Source organism: Salminus brasiliensis, chromosome 1, assembly GCF_030463535.1.
Source record: "Salminus brasiliensis chromosome 1, fSalBra1.hap2, whole genome shotgun sequence".
NCBI classification, from domain to species: domain Eukaryota; kingdom Metazoa; phylum Chordata; class Actinopteri; order Characiformes; family Bryconidae; genus Salminus; species Salminus brasiliensis.
In genome coordinates, this window is record NC_132878.1 from 62,600,714 (window position 1) to 62,618,837 (window position 18,124).

General features: G+C 41.9%; 1 protein-coding gene across 1 annotated transcript in view; it reads left to right on the forward strand.

Moving 5' to 3' along the window:
• The window catches only part of mthfd1l (methylenetetrahydrofolate dehydrogenase (NADP+ dependent) 1 like), a 43,339-nt gene that overhangs the window by 4,026 nt on the left and 21,189 nt on the right, over nt 1–18,124 (forward strand). The window contains exons 6-20 of the mRNA XM_072685661.1: nt 1–101; nt 251–390; nt 1,283–1,394; nt 1,520–1,602; nt 1,840–1,937; nt 2,269–2,442; nt 3,549–3,685; nt 3,826–3,872; nt 4,315–4,422; nt 4,571–4,645; nt 5,614–5,716; nt 10,994–11,070; nt 12,343–12,483; nt 12,936–13,004; nt 15,860–15,971. Of these exons, the coding sequence (XP_072541762.1) occupies nt 1–101; nt 251–390; nt 1,283–1,394; nt 1,520–1,602; nt 1,840–1,937; nt 2,269–2,442; nt 3,549–3,685; nt 3,826–3,872; nt 4,315–4,422; nt 4,571–4,645; nt 5,614–5,716; nt 10,994–11,070; nt 12,343–12,483; nt 12,936–13,004; nt 15,860–15,971 (1,577 nt within the window). The remainder of the gene's footprint in view (nt 102–250; nt 391–1,282; nt 1,395–1,519; nt 1,603–1,839; nt 1,938–2,268; nt 2,443–3,548; nt 3,686–3,825; nt 3,873–4,314; nt 4,423–4,570; nt 4,646–5,613; nt 5,717–10,993; nt 11,071–12,342; nt 12,484–12,935; nt 13,005–15,859; nt 15,972–18,124) is intronic.

An 18,124-nucleotide genomic window follows, 5' to 3' on the forward strand; every position in this document is an offset into this window, starting at 1 on the left:
GGTTTCAGATCTGAACGTTGGGCGTCTGGTTTCAGGAGCTTTATCAGAAGGGTTATCCTCACCAATAGCAGGAGCTGTGCTAGAACTGCTCTCCAGACACGGTGAGTGTGTGTTGCACATGCACAGTGTGTTTTATCCACACCTTATACCAGGGGTTATTTATTCAGATATAGGATGTCATTCCTGTCAGAGTTTTCAAGAAACGCATGCAGAAAGCTAAGTGATGGAGCTGTTTTACCTTTATGTTCAGATGCTCCCCTGGCTGGGAAAATGGCAGTGTTGGTTGGTCTAGAAGGACCTCTGAAGGTGATCCTCCAGTGCCTCCTGCAGAATGGTGGAATGGAAGTGCAAACTAGCGAATGGAGCTCTACAGACAATCTACAGAAGCAGGTATGCTGTTTTTTAAACTATTTGTATTGAATAATCTTCAAAGCAGTGTTTATCAACCTTGGAAAACCTGGAGAGCTCCCTTCCTTGAAGGCTTCACCTCCAGTCCAAATGTAACAAACGTAATTCCGCTACTCCAGGGTCTTTGAAGACAGCATATGGAGGCACATCACTAGTTGCAGGGTTGATTGGGGTTTGTTTCGTGTTTCTGTAAGGGATCATTTTACAAACCATCTACCAGAACATAAGTTCACTCAGATAGGGTCTGTGATTAGAAATAATGCAAAATATTTTAGTGGGCTAATTCTCTATGCTATATTCATTCTGAGGTTAAAAAAAAAAAAGCATTCACAGGCATGCAAAAATGACTGAAGTGTTTGTTCAGTGTGAAATTCAGTGTGAATTTGTACCAGCAGGGGGCAGTGTAACTTCATTTGAATCACATGAGTCTAGACCTTCCTGAGCATAGCACTACCACAGTCATTTTAAGGCATTCTCATTAACTCACCTGATTGAACTCATCTGCTAATTAGCAAGGTCTTAATGAATTGAATTCAGAGGTTATGATATTTTCATTCTGCTCAACTGTGTTTTTTTTTTTTTTTTTTTTTTTTTTTTCTGAAATATTTGAGGTCCGTTACCTTATCTTCACGATGAAAACCTCCTTCACTTCCGTCGTCCATCTTTCCTTCTCCTCAGCGAACATCAAGTTGGGTTGACCTAAAAGTCGCATGATCTTGCTGTTCAGACTGAGTCGTGTTGCCTGTTTCACATCTGTCGAAAAGGATTGCATATGGGCCACTGCTGTGTGAACGTAGCTTTGCTCAGCGGGTGAAGTTTATATAATAATTGAAACTATTATTTTGTGGATACATTTTCTTTTTCTCTTTTTCAGATCAAGCAAGCAGATGTTGTTGTGGTAATGGGGACTGAGAACGCAGATCTTTTACAGAGCAGGTTCAAACCAGGAGTAACCCTCATTAACTGTGGATCTGCCTTAACGCCAGGTGCGTAGTTCTCATGGTCTGTTTCCCCCTTGCAATATAATAAGAAGGTTTAATTGTAATGTACAATGTAATTCCCTTGAAGTGAATTGAGATGACTATATATTGTTGTCTGCTGTATCTTCTAGACACCCCTGCTACTGAGGAGAGGAGGATGGAAGCTGAATGCTGGACTGAGATTGGCCCAATAAGCGCTGCCTTAAGGATGCAGGTTAGATGCCCCCTGCTGTATGCTGGTAACATCAGAGTTCACAATGAAATTTAAAATGTGTCCATGATGTCTAACATTTTTGCCACAAGGCAAATGCATGATTGACGACTTAGGACAAAAATGTTACCCAGATAATGCACCCATATTCGTGTTAGAAATCTGAGCTCTGGCAACACAATACCATTAGTATTGTTCTTGTGTTTTACGTCTCTAAGTGTTTTCTGTCTGCTCCAACAGAACGTGGTGAGGAGCAGTGTGAGATGGGTGGAGAACCAGCAGTATCAGACATGGACGCTCCGCCCACTAAAGCTCCAGCCACTGTCCCCTGTGCCCAGGTAAGAGCGCAAAATCCCTGTTTAGCCTCAGCTCCACAGACATGCATGACTTGCCTTTTAAACCTCACTACCCCTTTAAAATGGATAGGCAGTACTGATTTATTAATCAGCTGTTGTGTTCAGAACCGTTGGGTTCACTCATGAATTCACTGCTCACAGATGTACAACAAACAAATCGATTTATCAAGGAAAATCAGAAAGGCTTTATCACACTATGAAATATGAAGTATTCTCCTGTCCCATGACCTCAGTTATATAGCAAAGCCAGATCTTCATCAGCATTACGGTTTCTTTCTTTGTATTGATCAGTCTTTGCTGTTTGTGTCTACAGTGATATCGAGATCTCCAGAGCTCAGACCCCAAAACCAATTGTGCAGCTGGCTGAGGAGATTGGCCTTCTGCCGGAAGAGCTGGAGGCTTACGGGCGCACCAAGGCCAAGGTCCGCCTCTCTCTGCTTACACGCCTGCAGAACCAGCCCAATGGCAAATACGTCCTGGTGGCAGGGTGAGACTGCTCTGTTTGTTGTGTTTTTTTTATTTATTTATTTATTTATTTATTTATTTGAACATCAGTGTAATAACTTCTTTTCAGAACTTGGTTAGTGACTCTTCAGCATCACTGTTGAAGTGAAAATGTGACCGGGGCAGTACACCATACTTAGCCTGACAGATTGTTTTCTGCACTGAAGCAGCTGTATGGAATGTGTGGATACTGTAAAATACTCCTTTACCGTGAGCTACAGGTGAATGCTAATTATACAGCTCTGTGGCTGTTTTTGTAAGGGCTTTCTGAATTCCTCAACCGAGTGAGTGGTGGGTACTCCAAGGGCTCTAACCCCCCCCTCACAGAGGCCTCTCTTTCATGTGTGTGTGTGTGTGTGTGTGTGTGTGTGTGTGTGTGTGTGTGTGTGTGTGTGAGTGAAGCACGGCTGGGGCTGGCCTGGCCAGGGGCCCATGGGCTCTTTCATGTGTTTTTTGGGAGAATGTGTGGAGCCCCTTTATCAGCACCCCCACTCGTTCCTCATACTTAAAGTCTAGGTCTTTGTTCTGCCTGCAGACGCTCTGAAGCCCACTCCCTCCACTCAATTACTGTCAGCCAGCAGGATGCCTTTACTGCCCTGCCAGCAGCTCCACTCTACAGGCAGGGATGGGTGAGGGAGGGGAGAGTGCAGAGTGCAGTCTAACCCTAGGCTTTTGGAGTGTGAGAGAGCAAATTTAAAGGGCAAATGGCTGCTGGTTTATTACAGTATAGGGAGAACCTAGTGGGTCCTCCTCCATGTGTCTGCAGTCTGATTGGCTGAGTTGTGAAGTATTTAATACTCATGCACACATGATCACAGAGATAGTTGAATTTGCCTTGTTAATAAAAACTGTAAACCACTTTGCTGTTTGTAGAATAAGTTTTGACCTTTTGTGGTGTTTGGCAGCTGTAGCTTACTGTTAAAAAAATGACATTGCTTGGTGGTTTTAGTTGTGTTTATTGGAGTTATTATAATGTATTTAGTTACAGTTTACCTAATTCCTCATAACTGTGGTAAAAGAGTGTTTAATTAAACAGCGAAGCGGCTTATTGCTTTAGTTTACTTTCCTGTGTTTGTCTGTGTGCTGTAGCATCACTCCTACACCTCTTGGAGAAGGCAAAAGCACAGTGACCATTGGTCTGGTCCAGGCACTTTCTGCTCACCTCAAACTCAACTCCTTTGCCTGCCTAAGACAGCCATCTCAAGGCCCCACATTTGGAGTCAAAGGTGTGTGCTCGCATATGGATGTCCTGAATACTGTGGTAGCTTATCTATATGTTTAAATTGCTTTTTTTTATGTATTTCCTAAAATAATATGTATGTAACGTTTTGGTTCATTTAGACTTTTTCTCGCTCTGTCTTTCTAGGAGGGGCTGCGGGAGGGGGCTATGCTCAAGTCATTCCAATGGAGGAGGTAAGGAATCACAGACAGGATGTATTTGGGAATTCTCAGCATACACCCTGATCCCTCCACAACTCAAAGCAGGATGCACAGCATGCCTGCACATACTGCCGCACCCACACACACTCATGTAGAACATACAGGACGCAGCTTGATAGCTGTGAGGGGAATACATGAAATGCACATAGTGCCATAAGGTTTGAGGCAGGTTGGATGATGTAGGCGTGCAGTATAACAATGTTAATTAGTGGACTATTGGCTATATATATATATATATATATATATATATAAGCTTACAAACTTCATTGGCTGCAGTAGCCCAACAGCTCCAGTGTAGAAACTTCTGTCTGAACCACTGCGTTTGTGTCCAGTTTGTTGTTGCGGTAATTATGGATGCACTTTTATCTTTCATTGCCTGATGTCCTTCTCTTTTTTTCCCCTCTTTATTTCTCAGTTTAATCTTCACCTCACTGGTGATATCCATGCCATTACAGCAGCCAACAACCTTGTGGCAGCAGCTGTTGATGCCCGCATCCTGCATGAAGCTACGCAGTCAGACAAGGTACCAGAGTGTAATGCATAATGCACGTAACAGTACTTGTACAGTGTTATCTAAGGTTATATAAGGTTGGTCAGGAAGGGTTATAAGTGACCCGATTTTATTTCAAGTCATTTTGGACCATGTTTAAGCTGTTTTCCCCCCCTGTTAGGCTTTGTACAACAGACTAGTGCCCTCTGTAAATGGAGTGAGACGCTTCTCTCCCATCCAGTTAGGCAGACTGCAGGTGAGTTCACAGCTTTCTCCCAGTCCTATCTCAAGCTTCAGCACATTCTTTAAATATCCAGTCTGAGTTCTGGCAGTTACCATAAATATGCTGAGCTTTCCTGTAACATTAATAATGAATTGCAGATGAATATAGAGAACATGTTGACCCTCCTACTAGTTCTTTAATCTGACCTGAACTTTTGTTATAAAAAAGAGAAAGAAGGAAATTTTTGGAATGAATTACCAAATGTGGCTGTTAAAATATTTTAAATTGTTTAAATTACACTTTAACAAATTAGCAGTCAGTGCTTTTGGACAACTGCAAGGTATTGGATAAGCTCTACATAGGCTAATGTGGGTTTTCATGGATTTCAGTGGCAGTGTGGCAGCTACCATAGGCCCCAAAAATGTTTAAGATATGATGTCTAAACCCGATTAGCCACATTGCAAATTATCAGGAAATTTCAAGCTCGTCATTCCAACCTCCAAAATGAATAAATTTAGACAGCCAGCTGACAGTAGGCGTAGTACCCTTTCTCTCCAACAGCTGTCCTCATAACCCAACTTCAGACTCTCTGTCGCAAGGCCTTACTCACACTTCCTCTCTAAATGTTCTTCTCTTCAGCCAATTGTGTGTCTGTCTCTTTCCCCCTCTAGACAAGTATTTAGCCTCATCAGGGCAATTACAATGACCAGTTAAGAAGATTAATACAGATTTGCACACAGCTGAGATTATGTTCTATTTGAGGAAAAAAGCGCCATAACTACTGACGTGGAATCATACTGGTTTTGCAAGACGGGTAGAATAAGAATTCTATTCCTTTACCTTCAATAAATCGTCCAACTACACATTACTCCAGTTACCTGATTCTGAACACCTTTAGGGAGTAATCTAGCCACATAGAAGAACCATGAAGGGCTCCAGTTCTGACCTGTTGGTAGTATTTATCCCAAATGTGTCTTTCTTCTCTTTATCTTTCTTCCCAGCGTCTTGGAATCAACAAATCTGATCCCAGTGCCCTCACGCCAGAGGAGGTCCGCTCCTTCGTCCGTCTTGACCTTGACCCATCTAAAGTCACTTGGCAGAGAGGTAGGAGCCAGCTGCTTTTAGTTTCTTACAAAAAAACACCTCCTTTTAATGTAGCCTTTCCTGGCATAGGTATAAAGAACTCTGATATTGTTCACAAAGTTATAAGCTGGCGAGAGCTCCAAAGGGAACTTTGTATACCTCAAAAGGACATACAGTCATGGCTATAAGTATTTAGACAGTAACACAATGTAGAAAAATGCTCAGTAGATTTTAAATTAAGCATAATTACATCATTTTCCACAGGGAGTGACCACTGTTGACACGTTTATCACGTATAGCAGCACACTGGAGTGCAGTTCAGTATAGTTTTGAATTGGTGCATTACAGAGGTCCGTATCTGTAAGTAAGTAGGTAGGTTTTTGTTTGTTAGTTGTTTTTTTTACAAAACATATTTTAGCATTTTTTAAGAGCCTACAGGGTGTTGTCAACGGCACTGGAATTTTCAGCAATTTAGTCAATTCCAGTTTCCACCCACTAGCTAGGACTGAATGCTACCAGTGCTGGTAGGATACAGCTTGGCATGTGCTTTATCTAAGATCCATGAATCCAACCAGACACTTCTTCACAATGCGACTAGACGTATGAACACGCTTGGAAAAGAACACTAACAGTTCTATTACAACAGACACCCGCACTGATCAGAGTGTCCAGTTGTGCTCTCTGGGACCCCTGGACACAGTTGGCTGTCTCTTGGACGAAACCTTAGATTGAGCGCTTGGACAGTTGCGCCACCTGGAAACCAACTTTTGCATTTCCATTAAATTGCTTATAATTTGTGCCAAATATCACTAGGATGCAAACACAATCCTGCACACACATTCATAAATCAAAAAGGCGGTGCAAGGGATTGTGTAAAATACTGTGGCCAGATTCTAGGTACGACTAATTATTTAACAGGTACCATGGGAGGTGTCTTTAGTTCAGTGTCCTCTGGTGTTTTTATTTTTGTGTGCATCACAAAATATTCATTGGATATAAGATATTTTATGTCCAGTGACATTTCTCCTGGCTCTTCATAGTTTGCAAGCTTTTGAGCAGCCGCTCTCCTCAGGAGCCGCAGATGGAGATGTGCACTGTAGCTGGTAACTCTGGACCTAGGCTGCACTTGAAGTCTGGGTAGCAGGCAAGTCTGAGCCTGTTGGTCCTGTCTGTATGTGTATATGGACATTGGAATGCTCTTGCCTCATTCGCTCATGCTTTGTGTCATTGTGACTCAGTTGAGTTGCCTGCTGTCCCACAGCAACCACTGCCCCCTTCCTCCTACTCCTAGGCCTCCCTCATGCATTGTAAAGAACTGAATACTTCTAGGAAACAAAGCCTGAAGTGGCTTAAAATCCACCAGCTATCCTGATGAGAGCATGGAGTGCTGTAGTTATTGTGTGATTCTTTCCATCCCCAGGTTGTAAGAGAATGGATTAGTTTGGAACTAAGTGGGACCTGTTCTAATGATTCACAGCCATTCATGAACAGTAAGATGGTTGATTTGTGCAATGTGTGACACATAACTTCCCAGTAGTCTGATTGTGTCCAGATTTTGCACAAAACAAGCAAAAAGAGTGTGATTCAGGCAAACGGGAGAAGTGGTTGGAGAGCCTCTTAGGATCATTTTTTTTCCTTATTTGTTGATGCTTAACATATGTAGAACCACACATCTAGCATTAAAGGAGTTCATCAGCATCTTTTAGCCTAATGTCTGTGTTACACATAGTCACTGCCATGCAAAAACCTTGTATCTCCAAAACCGCAACAAGACAGGAGAGGAATTCTATTCTTAATTTAATAGCTTTTCTATTAGTTAAATTTTGATAAAGACCAAATGCCAGATTCAAGTTATATCAAGAAGTGAAATACAGCAAATGCAGAGATAAAAGGTTTTTGCGTGGCATATGTAATCTTGGATGGTGGTGATGATGCATTTTTTTATAGTTTGCAAAAGAGCAGCTACCCCAATGAACATACTTCTAATGGAAGCCAGGGGGCAGGTAATGTAGTTTCCCACTGACCTCTGTTTGTAATTGTTTTACAGAAAACTTGTTAAAATGATTGGTTATGCCAATTCACTGGATACTACAGATGCAGCAGATAAAATACTGGAGTATTTCTTTAACAGTCCATTCACTACCGCATCTGCTGGTGACTAAGCAATTTGGGGACATTTTACACCCACGGTGTCCAGTTTACCTCTCTTCTGCACTCTGGGAGTTACTCCGGGAGTTACTCCCAGAGTAGGGAGACTCGCATCCTGCAAGCACCCGCCTGGGAACAGCTGTTGTATTAGCCCACCACAAGCCCTCTGGGGTGTATTAGTGACTGATGGGATATTTACTTTTCAGGTTCAAGAGTGCACACTCGGATGAGGGTCTTGGAAGATTAAGACCAGCTTTCGACCTCTGTGTGTGGCGGTGGGGAGGCGGTGTGTCTTTATTTAAGAATAAAACTACACTAATGCTCCAAGTTTCCCCTCAATTGCATAACTGTTACACTTTTAACAATAGCTTCTTATACATCGCCACACTAAGTGTTACAGTGGTCAATTTACCAAAAAATAGTGACCAGTTTGACTGTGTATCTGTTTGGTAAGAGGATGTCTGTTGTGCTCACTTACAAACAGTGGTGCTTTCTGACATACTGCACCACCACTGTAGCGCTTCACAGCTCAAACCCTGCATGCTGTGAATGATCATGGCTATAGCAGTCAGTCTGCTACAGCTCTTATGTCAGGCAGAGATTGTGTATGTAAAACCGACTCTGGACCTAAGATGTGCTTCAAGTAGAGTGAGTAGTCTGCAGTTATTAAATACAACATATAGCTAATCTAGTGCAGAAGTTTTTTATATACTGCAGTAATTTATCTTGGATAATAGGCCTATGTGAGTAATAACACCACACATCGCATCATTCCCCAAATTAAATGAACTAGAGATAAATAAACTCATTATTATTATTATTATTATTATTATTTATTAATTAATTAATTTATTTATTTATTTTTACATGTGGTTGTAATTTTAATGAACATAGTAAAAATTTTCATCTGTAGCCGGCAGGAGAGCCGTTCCCCCACTGATCAACCCCAAACTCTAGGAGGACTGTTGGCTTAGGAGCTGCTGAAAACTTTCTCTTGTTTGGCTGTCAAAACATCTGCATGAATGATGTAAATTCATGTAGATTGTATGTATATGAGGGTCAATTTGAATTTGCAAACAATGATTTAAGGAAGTTGGCCGTTGGCCAGTGTTGGATTCATCAACTACACTCAAATCTCTGCTCATTTTTACAGTTTTTACGCAATTTCTATAGATAAGTCAAACAATGTTTGTGGCTGACAAAAATCTATGTATTTTCATTGTTGCTAATTTGATCTTTGCATAAATGTAACTATGCAAAAACAGTACAGTATAGTTAATAACACTTAACAGTAGATTAGCAGTCACAAACGGCTGCCCCCCCCCTCGTATTAAAAGGGTTTTTCCATGTGTGCTTCTTGCTGCATCTGTAAATTGCTTACTTTAAATTCTGAGTGTTTACCCAGCTTTCCTCCATACAAACTTTCTGATATATGATACTCTGATCTTCTCAGAGTTTACTATATATATACAAATATACAGTGTGAGAGAGAAAAGGGAGTTACAGGATGGATGGCTAGACTGTTATAGTTCTTCCTGCCAACAATATCTTTATAGTGAGGCCTATAACTGTTTAGTGCATGTAGCTTCATGTTTAGAGGAAGAAAGTTTTTCTTTCCCCTCTTCCAACTCCCTTTTCCATTTGGGAATTGCGTGTTTGTCAAAGGGGGGAAAGCTACTTCCAATGAAAATAAGAAATTCAAGTGCTCAAGGAATTCTACTTTTTTTCCTGCTGTTCTATGGTCTCCCTTGGCTTTGGTTTCATTTGGCTAGCTGTACATCTCAGATCCATTCCGTGCTATTGCTCCATATGTCTCCCGGATTGTTGGCTGTAAAATCCGCTGGATCTTTGCAGGTTGTGTTACACCAGTCCATCTGATTGATTTGTAGAGGACGGCCGGTTTCTTCTCCAGTTCCAGTTCAGTCTCTGTCTCTGATGTTTACTCTGCAGTACTGTCAGTCAGTGGTTGGAATTGTCCCTTGATGTCTCCGCACATCACGTTACAGGGTCGAGATTCATGACCTTCACATTCGTATTCACTTTTGTATCCACAAATTGCTCCAGGTTTTCGTTCCAAGACATGATCGCACATGATCCTCTGCACTTTACTGATGCTCTTATGTAGTGTGACTAGTCTTTCGCTACCCCCCCCCCCCTCCCCCCCAGTAGTCTTGTACTAGTAATGGCAATAAATAAACAGAAAAAAGCAGTTAAGTCAGGTATTAAAAAAAATATACATTCAAGTATTGAATGCTTTAAAACCATGTTTAATTTTACAATCCGTTGCTTCACATAGGGTTTTAAAGAGTTGACCGTTGAAGGAATTCCTTATGAATGAATTTGTAACAGTCGTAACAAATCAGACATAATGAAATCATTGCATTATGTATTTTACTTAATTGTCAGATACTCTTCTCAAGACCAAACTCCAGTCGTTGGAGCATGTAGTGATGTAGCCTTGGAGGGATATCGGATGGTGTAGCGTACTGATAACGGCACCACCTTCTGTGTCAGACTAGGGTTCAATTTTCTGGCTCGGCAAAGAACACTGCTGTACACCAAGGGCAGTCCTTAGACCAGACTCCTAATGCTACATTTACCTACCTGTGTAACATGATTTAAATGTGAGTTGCTCTGGAAAAGAGGGTCAGCCAAATGCCATGAATGTAAATGTAGTCTCATACCGCCAGTCTAGAGTGTTGGAGTTGTCCATTTGCTGAGCTGAAGATGTCCAGCTCTGCTGACCACACCTATATACACTGTATGTCCAAATGTCAGCTACGTTAAGTTGCACCCATTTGCTGACACAGGTGTGCAAATGCTTGCCTCATGCCATGTGTGGGCTAGAGGGGTATAAAGCCATTGAGTGTGTTCTCTGGAACAATGGTGTTTCCTTCAATACTTTTGGGATTAGTTAGGGATGAGGTAGAGTCGTGACCTCCCCTTGATTTCAGAAGAAACAATGAATGAGCAGGTGTCCCAATACTTTTGTCCATAAAGTGAATCACTGCATGTGCAAAGTTAAAATATGATGCTAAAGTTGTCTGTTCACGGTAATTCCAATATTGGACCAAAAAACACACTTTTATCAGTGAATAGTATGTCAGCCATCGGCAGTTCAGGCTAATTTTTCCTGTCTCGTTTCAACAGTGGTGGACACCAACGACCGTTTCCTGCGAAAGATCACTGTTGGCCAAGCGAACACAGAGAAAGGCCTCAACCGACAGGTATGTACTCACTCCACCCTTTTCCTGTGAAACCTCTGGTAATATGTAGTGATTTAGTATTAAGTAGACATTAAGGTCACTCTCTAGGTCTCTCTCTCGGTCTCACCCCCTCCTTTTGCTGGAATCCTTTAAATGGAGGAGTGTGTGAGCAGCTGTCAGAAATAATGGTTTCTAAACCCAATCCAGCAAATAAACAGCATACACCTCGGTGTGATTCAGCCTGAACGAAAGCAAATGTGGAGAGAAAATGGTCTGTGGTTTGCTTGCAAACACTCATAGCTGGGCAAGCACATGCTTACATTTAGATACTCTCCCGCTGAATTCAGCCACAGAAACACACACCATGGCCTAGAGGGGCTTCTCTCTTGTTTCTTTGCCACACATTTGAGTTGGAGGGATTGCAGCAAATCTTTACTTAGACAGAATCACGTGACCTCAGCAGTTCCACACTTAAATCCACACTCCTAATTTGGAGGATTAAGATGGGTTGAATCTTTCATTCATTACGTCGTGCTTAAATGCGTCCACGTCTTCTTGGAATGTCTTAAGAGAATGTATACAGTACACTTTTGGGACCTGAACCAATCACAGCAGGAGTTGATAGCTGTAGCATTCCCACCCCTGAGGCCACGGTGCGTTCGTCAGCGTGACGCAGAAGCCTCTAGGGTTTGGTGGTCTATCTCTGAGTAAGAACTGTCTGGCTGCTGCCTGTCTCCTCCAGCTGCTTTATGAGGCCAGTGTTTATTGGAGGCGAGCTGCACCAGGACATCTTGGACTGGCTCCAGCCAGCCTTGTCTTTAACACATGTGCAACCTATTTGCTGTATACGATAAAGAGGAGCGAGCCTAGTGGCCTGCCTGAGGGTGTGTTTGCTTGTTTGTCTTGTGTTGGATGCATCTGAGCGTGGTTTGCATGATCTGTCAACAAACCGATCAGCAAAGGCAAAACTCAGTGTTTGTGTATTATGTTTAATAATGTGGGGGAAAAAAATGTATTTTGATGGATCACAGCAGTGTATGCATTCAGTGTGTTCAGTGCTGGTTCATGCAGTTAGACACTACAAATACAGCGGTTAAAAACAAAGCCCCAGTGCATTATATTAAATTGGGACATATAGCTAAATATTCAGATTGAATCATGGTGAAATTTGACACATTATGATCCATCTGTAAGTGATCAAGTAGTTATGTATATCAGACATTTACATCCTTAACGCTACATAAACCCAGGTGTTGTGGGGGCATGTCTAACACCTTTTTTTCCCCCTTGCAGACACAGTTTGATATTGCAGTGGCCAGTGAGATCATGGCTATTCTGGCCTTAACCGACGGGCTGGCGGACATGAAGTCCAGGCTGGGCCGCATGGTGGTGGGCAGCAGCCGGAGTGGATGGCCAGTGACAGCAGATGACCTTGTAAGTTTGTAGGAAATAGTTGGATGGCTGATGATTTACTCTAAAGATGTAATTGAGCTTTAATTGACCAAAAAAAAGTTGTTTAAGTTTAGAATTTGAATTAAATTGTGGTCCAATTCGGTTGTTCTATTTAGCTGTTTGACTGTCCCAATCCAACGGTCTCATCCAGACTATAGCCCAAAAAAAGTCCATTTATGTCATGGCCTTCAGCTTCTATATCAAGGAAGAAATGCCAGCCTGAATCTTAAATGAAAAATAGGAGCTGGCCTTTGAGAAACTCAAAAGTGAAATGTGACCCTGATTGAAAATTAATATTCAAAAAATGACACTGTGGATAGACTGGGCTTGCCTGGTGTAGACAAAAGTGTCAAGCTCTTCACCCTGGGCTCACAATCTCTGTTGATCTGCTCTTGTGTATTGATGGTCCTTCCTTCTCTGGTTGCCTCTTTCAGGGTGTGACTGGTGCTCTTGCAGTGCTGATGAAAGATGCCATCAAACCCACCCTGATGCAAACACTGGAGGTTAGACTTTTCCACATCTGTTCACTCACACAGGGAACTAAAACCTGCAGCAGTGCAGCTCTGATGGAAATGTTCAAACATGATACTCTCAGTGGTACTGAACCTATAGGAGAGCTGAGAAGTGCGGAACACTCACATGCTCGCTCACTCAATTGCACATCTGGCTTTTGTCTCACTGCAGTGGGAGTGTGCCCTGTTGTTCAGACTGGAGAGAAAAGCTGGAAATGATGTTTAGAATGTGCTGAAAAGAATTACTTGTAGGAATGTCTTTCAACTGCATGCAGCAGTTTTTGTGTGTGTGTGTGTGTGTGTGTGTGTGTGTGTGTGTGTGTGTGTGTGTGTGTGTGTGTGTGTGTGTGTGTGTGTGTGTGTGTGAGAGATTTTTTTTGTTTTGTGGAATCGTTCCTGTCTGGTGTTATATCAGGATGGAGTGAGCAGCAGAGGATGATGGGAGTGTTGTGGTTTTGAGTGTCCGTGGAAGAGGGTGTGATGGCATCCATGTTTTTACAGATGGTCTTGAGTGTATGAATGAAAAGGAAGAGGGATGTCAGATACTGTGTGTGTTATAAGGATGTGTAAGAGCGAGCGAGTGCGAGATAATCAAAAGTCAAGGGGTGTGTGTGTTTGCATAATATAGTTTGAACCAGGGGTGTGTGTGTGTGTGTTTTTGTTTTTTTGTGTTTTTTTTAATAAATAAACTTATTCTCCCCATCAGTCTTCCTTATCTTTCTCTCTCTCTCTCTCTCTCGTTCTGTCTTTCTCTTTTATTCTTATATACTCTCCTTCTTTCTTGCTCTCTTTCTTGCATTCCCTCACTTGTCCTTCCTTTACACACCTCACACTTGCTCTGTTACTCTTATGCTCCTCTACTTCTCTCTTGTTGTCTCTTTTGTACTCTTACTCTCCTCTACCGCTTGCTCGCTCACTTTTTCATACTCTTACACTCCTCCATCTCTTGCTTGCTCACTCTTTCTTACTTTTGCACTCCTCCACGTCTCGCTCACGCTTGTTTTTTTACTCCTACACTCCTCCACTGCTCGCTTGCTCACTCTTAACCCCTTTCCTGTTTTCTGTGCTGGTTTCTCCCTGCAGTCTCTGCATTCATCTCTTACTCTCTCTGTGCTCTCAGTGCAGAGGTGACTTAACGTTATTTCCTGTTTGATATGATGCTATGTGCACGTGTGTGTCCTTTACCTTGTTTCCTGAAGCTCATTTCAATGGAAACCGACAGAATTGCCAGTGGAATTCCTTCTCTCCATGTGCACACATGCTTTTAGACTAAATTGCCGGTTAGTCATGGCACATCATGATGGCACACAAACGTGTTTCTGTGGGCTCCGATTGACACGTTGATGTTTTAGCCATGACCTTGTCCCTCTTAATGCTGCTGACACACAGTGGAAACTCACGCTGCAGCCCTCTTTGTATTTTGCTGATGTACTGGGGATGAGAATACCAGTAGACCAACTCTGTGGTGCTGGTTGTGTACACACATCTGTTATGAAGATCACACACTGTCTATGGAAAGCACAGCATTGTTAGCCTAAGTTAGCATAACTTAGGCTAAATCAACCAACATTAACTTTTCAAGCTATATTTGGCCTCTCCCGTCTTTGTTTGCAGTATTGACTTGGATGGTTACTTGTATGTGATTTATGGGGTTTATCCAACAATAGCTAGTTTCTTCTGATAAATTACCTGTTCTGAACATGGCTTGTGGGCCCTCGATGTTAAATTAATGAAAATCGAGAGGATTTTCCCCATTATTAAGTAGTGGTGGGCGATTATCTCCCAAATGTTAACGCTCCCACTTAACAACATATGAAGCAGAAAAGCCTCTGACTGGCTGCTTTCTACCCTGCCTCCGCATGCTCGTTATCTACTTGGCACTACATAGAAAGTTTCTCAGCCAATCACGTTGCGAGTCTGGAAATAAGTATAATAATATTAAATATTTCATATTATTTTAAATCATCAGCCAAATCATGACACTGATTGCTTCCAATATCATTGTGTTTTGCACAGGCATTGCAGATTCAAATTAGGGATACATAAACACACACCGGCCTGTGCATCCCGTTCTCATTGGCCTTGCATAAGCAGCCTTGAACTTTTTACCCAGCATTCCACAGTCCCTCCTTTTGGTCTTCGTCTACCAGCAGGGGACGGCACTTTTCAAACTAAAAACGCAGCCAAAAGCGCAGCACAACAGGCCGAATGGCCGTGGCTTTGTGGAAGGAATGATTTGGTGATAAAGAGACTGTGGAATGCTGTCAGAGGACTTCTTGTTAAGGGAGTGAGCGAGAAGTCCGCTCTTTCTGTCTTTCTCCTGGAAAGAACAGAACTCATCACCCTGTTTCCCCCCCAACCCCAGCTGTGCTTCAGTCCTCTTCCTGAATTCAAGTGACTTCACCACTTGCCTGCTTACTTTTCCATCCTCCTGCCCTCTTTTTGTCCTTCCTATCCTCTTTTCATATGCTGTATTCTGAGTGACCTGCTGGTTTGGGGAAATGAACTCTGAACTAAAGGGCTGTTGGTTCAAGTCCCAGCTGTTCACAGCTTTATGTGGGATCGGCTTATGTGGTGGAAACAAGTGTTCCATGTTTTGAAGCTTTATAACCGGATGGTTGAGTAACAGTCCAGAAACACATGCTTATTCCACATATCAATGTTTATATGAACATACTGTACATTATCAGGCCCTTGTAGAGTTACTTTTGTTAGTTCTGATGGACAATATCGGCGTGATGCAGGTCACAAATGTCTCATGCAGTAATGGGGCCGGTTCAGTGCGGTTCATGTTGGTTCTTTTGCTGTTTTTGTTTCATTCACCCGTGTCTCTTTTGTTGCAACAGGGCACACCAGTGTTTGTGCATGCTGGACCGTTCGCTAACATTGCCCATGGCAACTCGTCCGTTCTAGCAGACCAACTTGCTCTTAAACTGGTTGGAGAGGACGGCTTTGTGGGTAAGTGTGACCACAGTGCACACATTCAAATGCATACCAGAGTACATTATTGTGTTTTGTAATGTTTCATTGGCAAACACTGTTAGATAAATATATCTACATTTGATGTGTTATTAGCAAAATGTCTGACTTCGGTGCGTTAGGTGGTCAGATGGGTCTTTTACTTGTTAGGGCTATGGCATGTTCACGGTCATTGTTGGGAAAGGCCAAGTGATGCAAATTTCAGAGCTCTGTTAAATCCCTCCTCTAACAGCATCCTAACAGTCCATAGCTATGGACTCCATTAAGCAGTTGCCAAAATAATTGATGCCCACAAATCAGGAGAAGGCTGTAAGAACATGGCAAAGGGTTTTTCAGCTAGCAGTTTCCTCAGTCCATAATGTAATTAAGAAATGGCAGAGATCAAGTTTATGTCTGAAAGAGCAAGAAAACGTTCAAAGAGGACTGCTCATAGGATTGCTAGAAAGACTACAAAAGACTATAAGGAAGGTTTAGCAGTCTCTAGAGTGCTGGTGCACTGTTCTACTGTGCAGCAACACCTGCACCAATATGACCTTGGAACATGGAGTCCTAAGAAAAAGGAAAAGATGCAAGAAGAATGCCTTTCTTGCATCTTCACCTCAAAATTCATGCTTCAAGCAAGTGATTGTTAATAAGTACTGGTGCCCAGATGTTTGTTTAGGGCATGTTTTGATATTTTAAAACTGTAAAATGTGGAAATTTTTGTTTTATATATTTTTAAATTGTATACAAATGTTGCACTTGTTGAATAGCAGTTACAGTCCAGTTTTAAAGTAATACAGTTGTTCAAAGGACATTTTTGGGGTCATTTGTATCATAAATAGGTCAAAATATAATAAATCCGTTATCAGAAAAGACAAAATGAGAAGGCTATATAGCAACAGTAATCTATAAAGGCAAACAAATGCATGACAAAGATTTCTAATATATGTGGAGTTTTTTTTTTTAATTTATATATTCAAATATGAAATAGCACACACATGTTGGTCTGCTCATGTTGGTCTTAAATCAAATAGATCCATTTAACATAAAACCTTTTGGGATGTTTTTGTTAAACTCATCTAATGATAGTACACCTGAGAACACACACACACACAGTCAGTCAGTCAGTCTTTCTCGCAATGAGTAAATCAATGCTTACTGTGCAGGGCCTCCTTTAAGGCCGTGCTGAAGTATGTGTGGAGTAGGGAAATGATGCCAGGGAGCCAGGCCAAGACACTAGTTGAGTTACAACCTCTTTGCATGATCCTCCTACAACAGTGCCTGACCCTTCTCCAGCATGTAAACAGTGAAGGGGCAAGTGCAGCATCCGCTAAGCTGGAGAAGCCCAGCTCTGAGCTCAAGCTTAAGGCCTCCCAGGAGTGATTGACAGAGGTTGTTATCAGCTAGTTACGTGCTGTGGTTGGTTGATAGGTACTGATGAGCATCTGAGTATCTGAAGCCATGCACTTCTTTAGTCTGTGATCTTCTGTCATCCTCGAAGACAGCAGGAATGCAGCGGCTTGTGTTGAGTTTCCCAGAATAACTGTGAAGAAGGAAAGTGTGTATTTCTGTGTCCGTATGTCACCCGATGCTCAGGTATGTTGTTTTTGAAGAAGGTTAGGAAGAGTGTAACCTTCCAGCACTAACTGACTGAGCAAAGCAGCTTTTCTGCTGGCCTTTTAGGCATGTGTTAGCTTGTCATTACAGTATATGAATACTTTAGGAGGGATGGACAAATATCAATGGCCCAAAATGGCTTGAAATGAAATATTTTGTGCAGTGAAGCTTGGGTCTAAGGGTTTCGTCTCAATATTAAGGATGAGCCTTTCGTTGAAATTTGAGATTTGAATTGTGTATGGCATTATTTGCAAAATATTTAAATAATACCAAATGCTACACTGATCCTGAACCAGGTGTGAAAGGCATCCGTCTAAAGTTAAGATAAACAGACTAATGCTAATTGTTTTGACCTCAGCTAATATTACTAGCCTTAGTCGCGTCATATAAGTCCCATTAGATCTAGTACAGCAACACTTACTATAATCAACTGTCTTTAGAGTTTAAGAAAAGAAACTCTGACCAATATGATAATCACAGGATCTACACTGTTACAATTAGGAGTTACAACACACAGTAAAACAGCTGTCTTT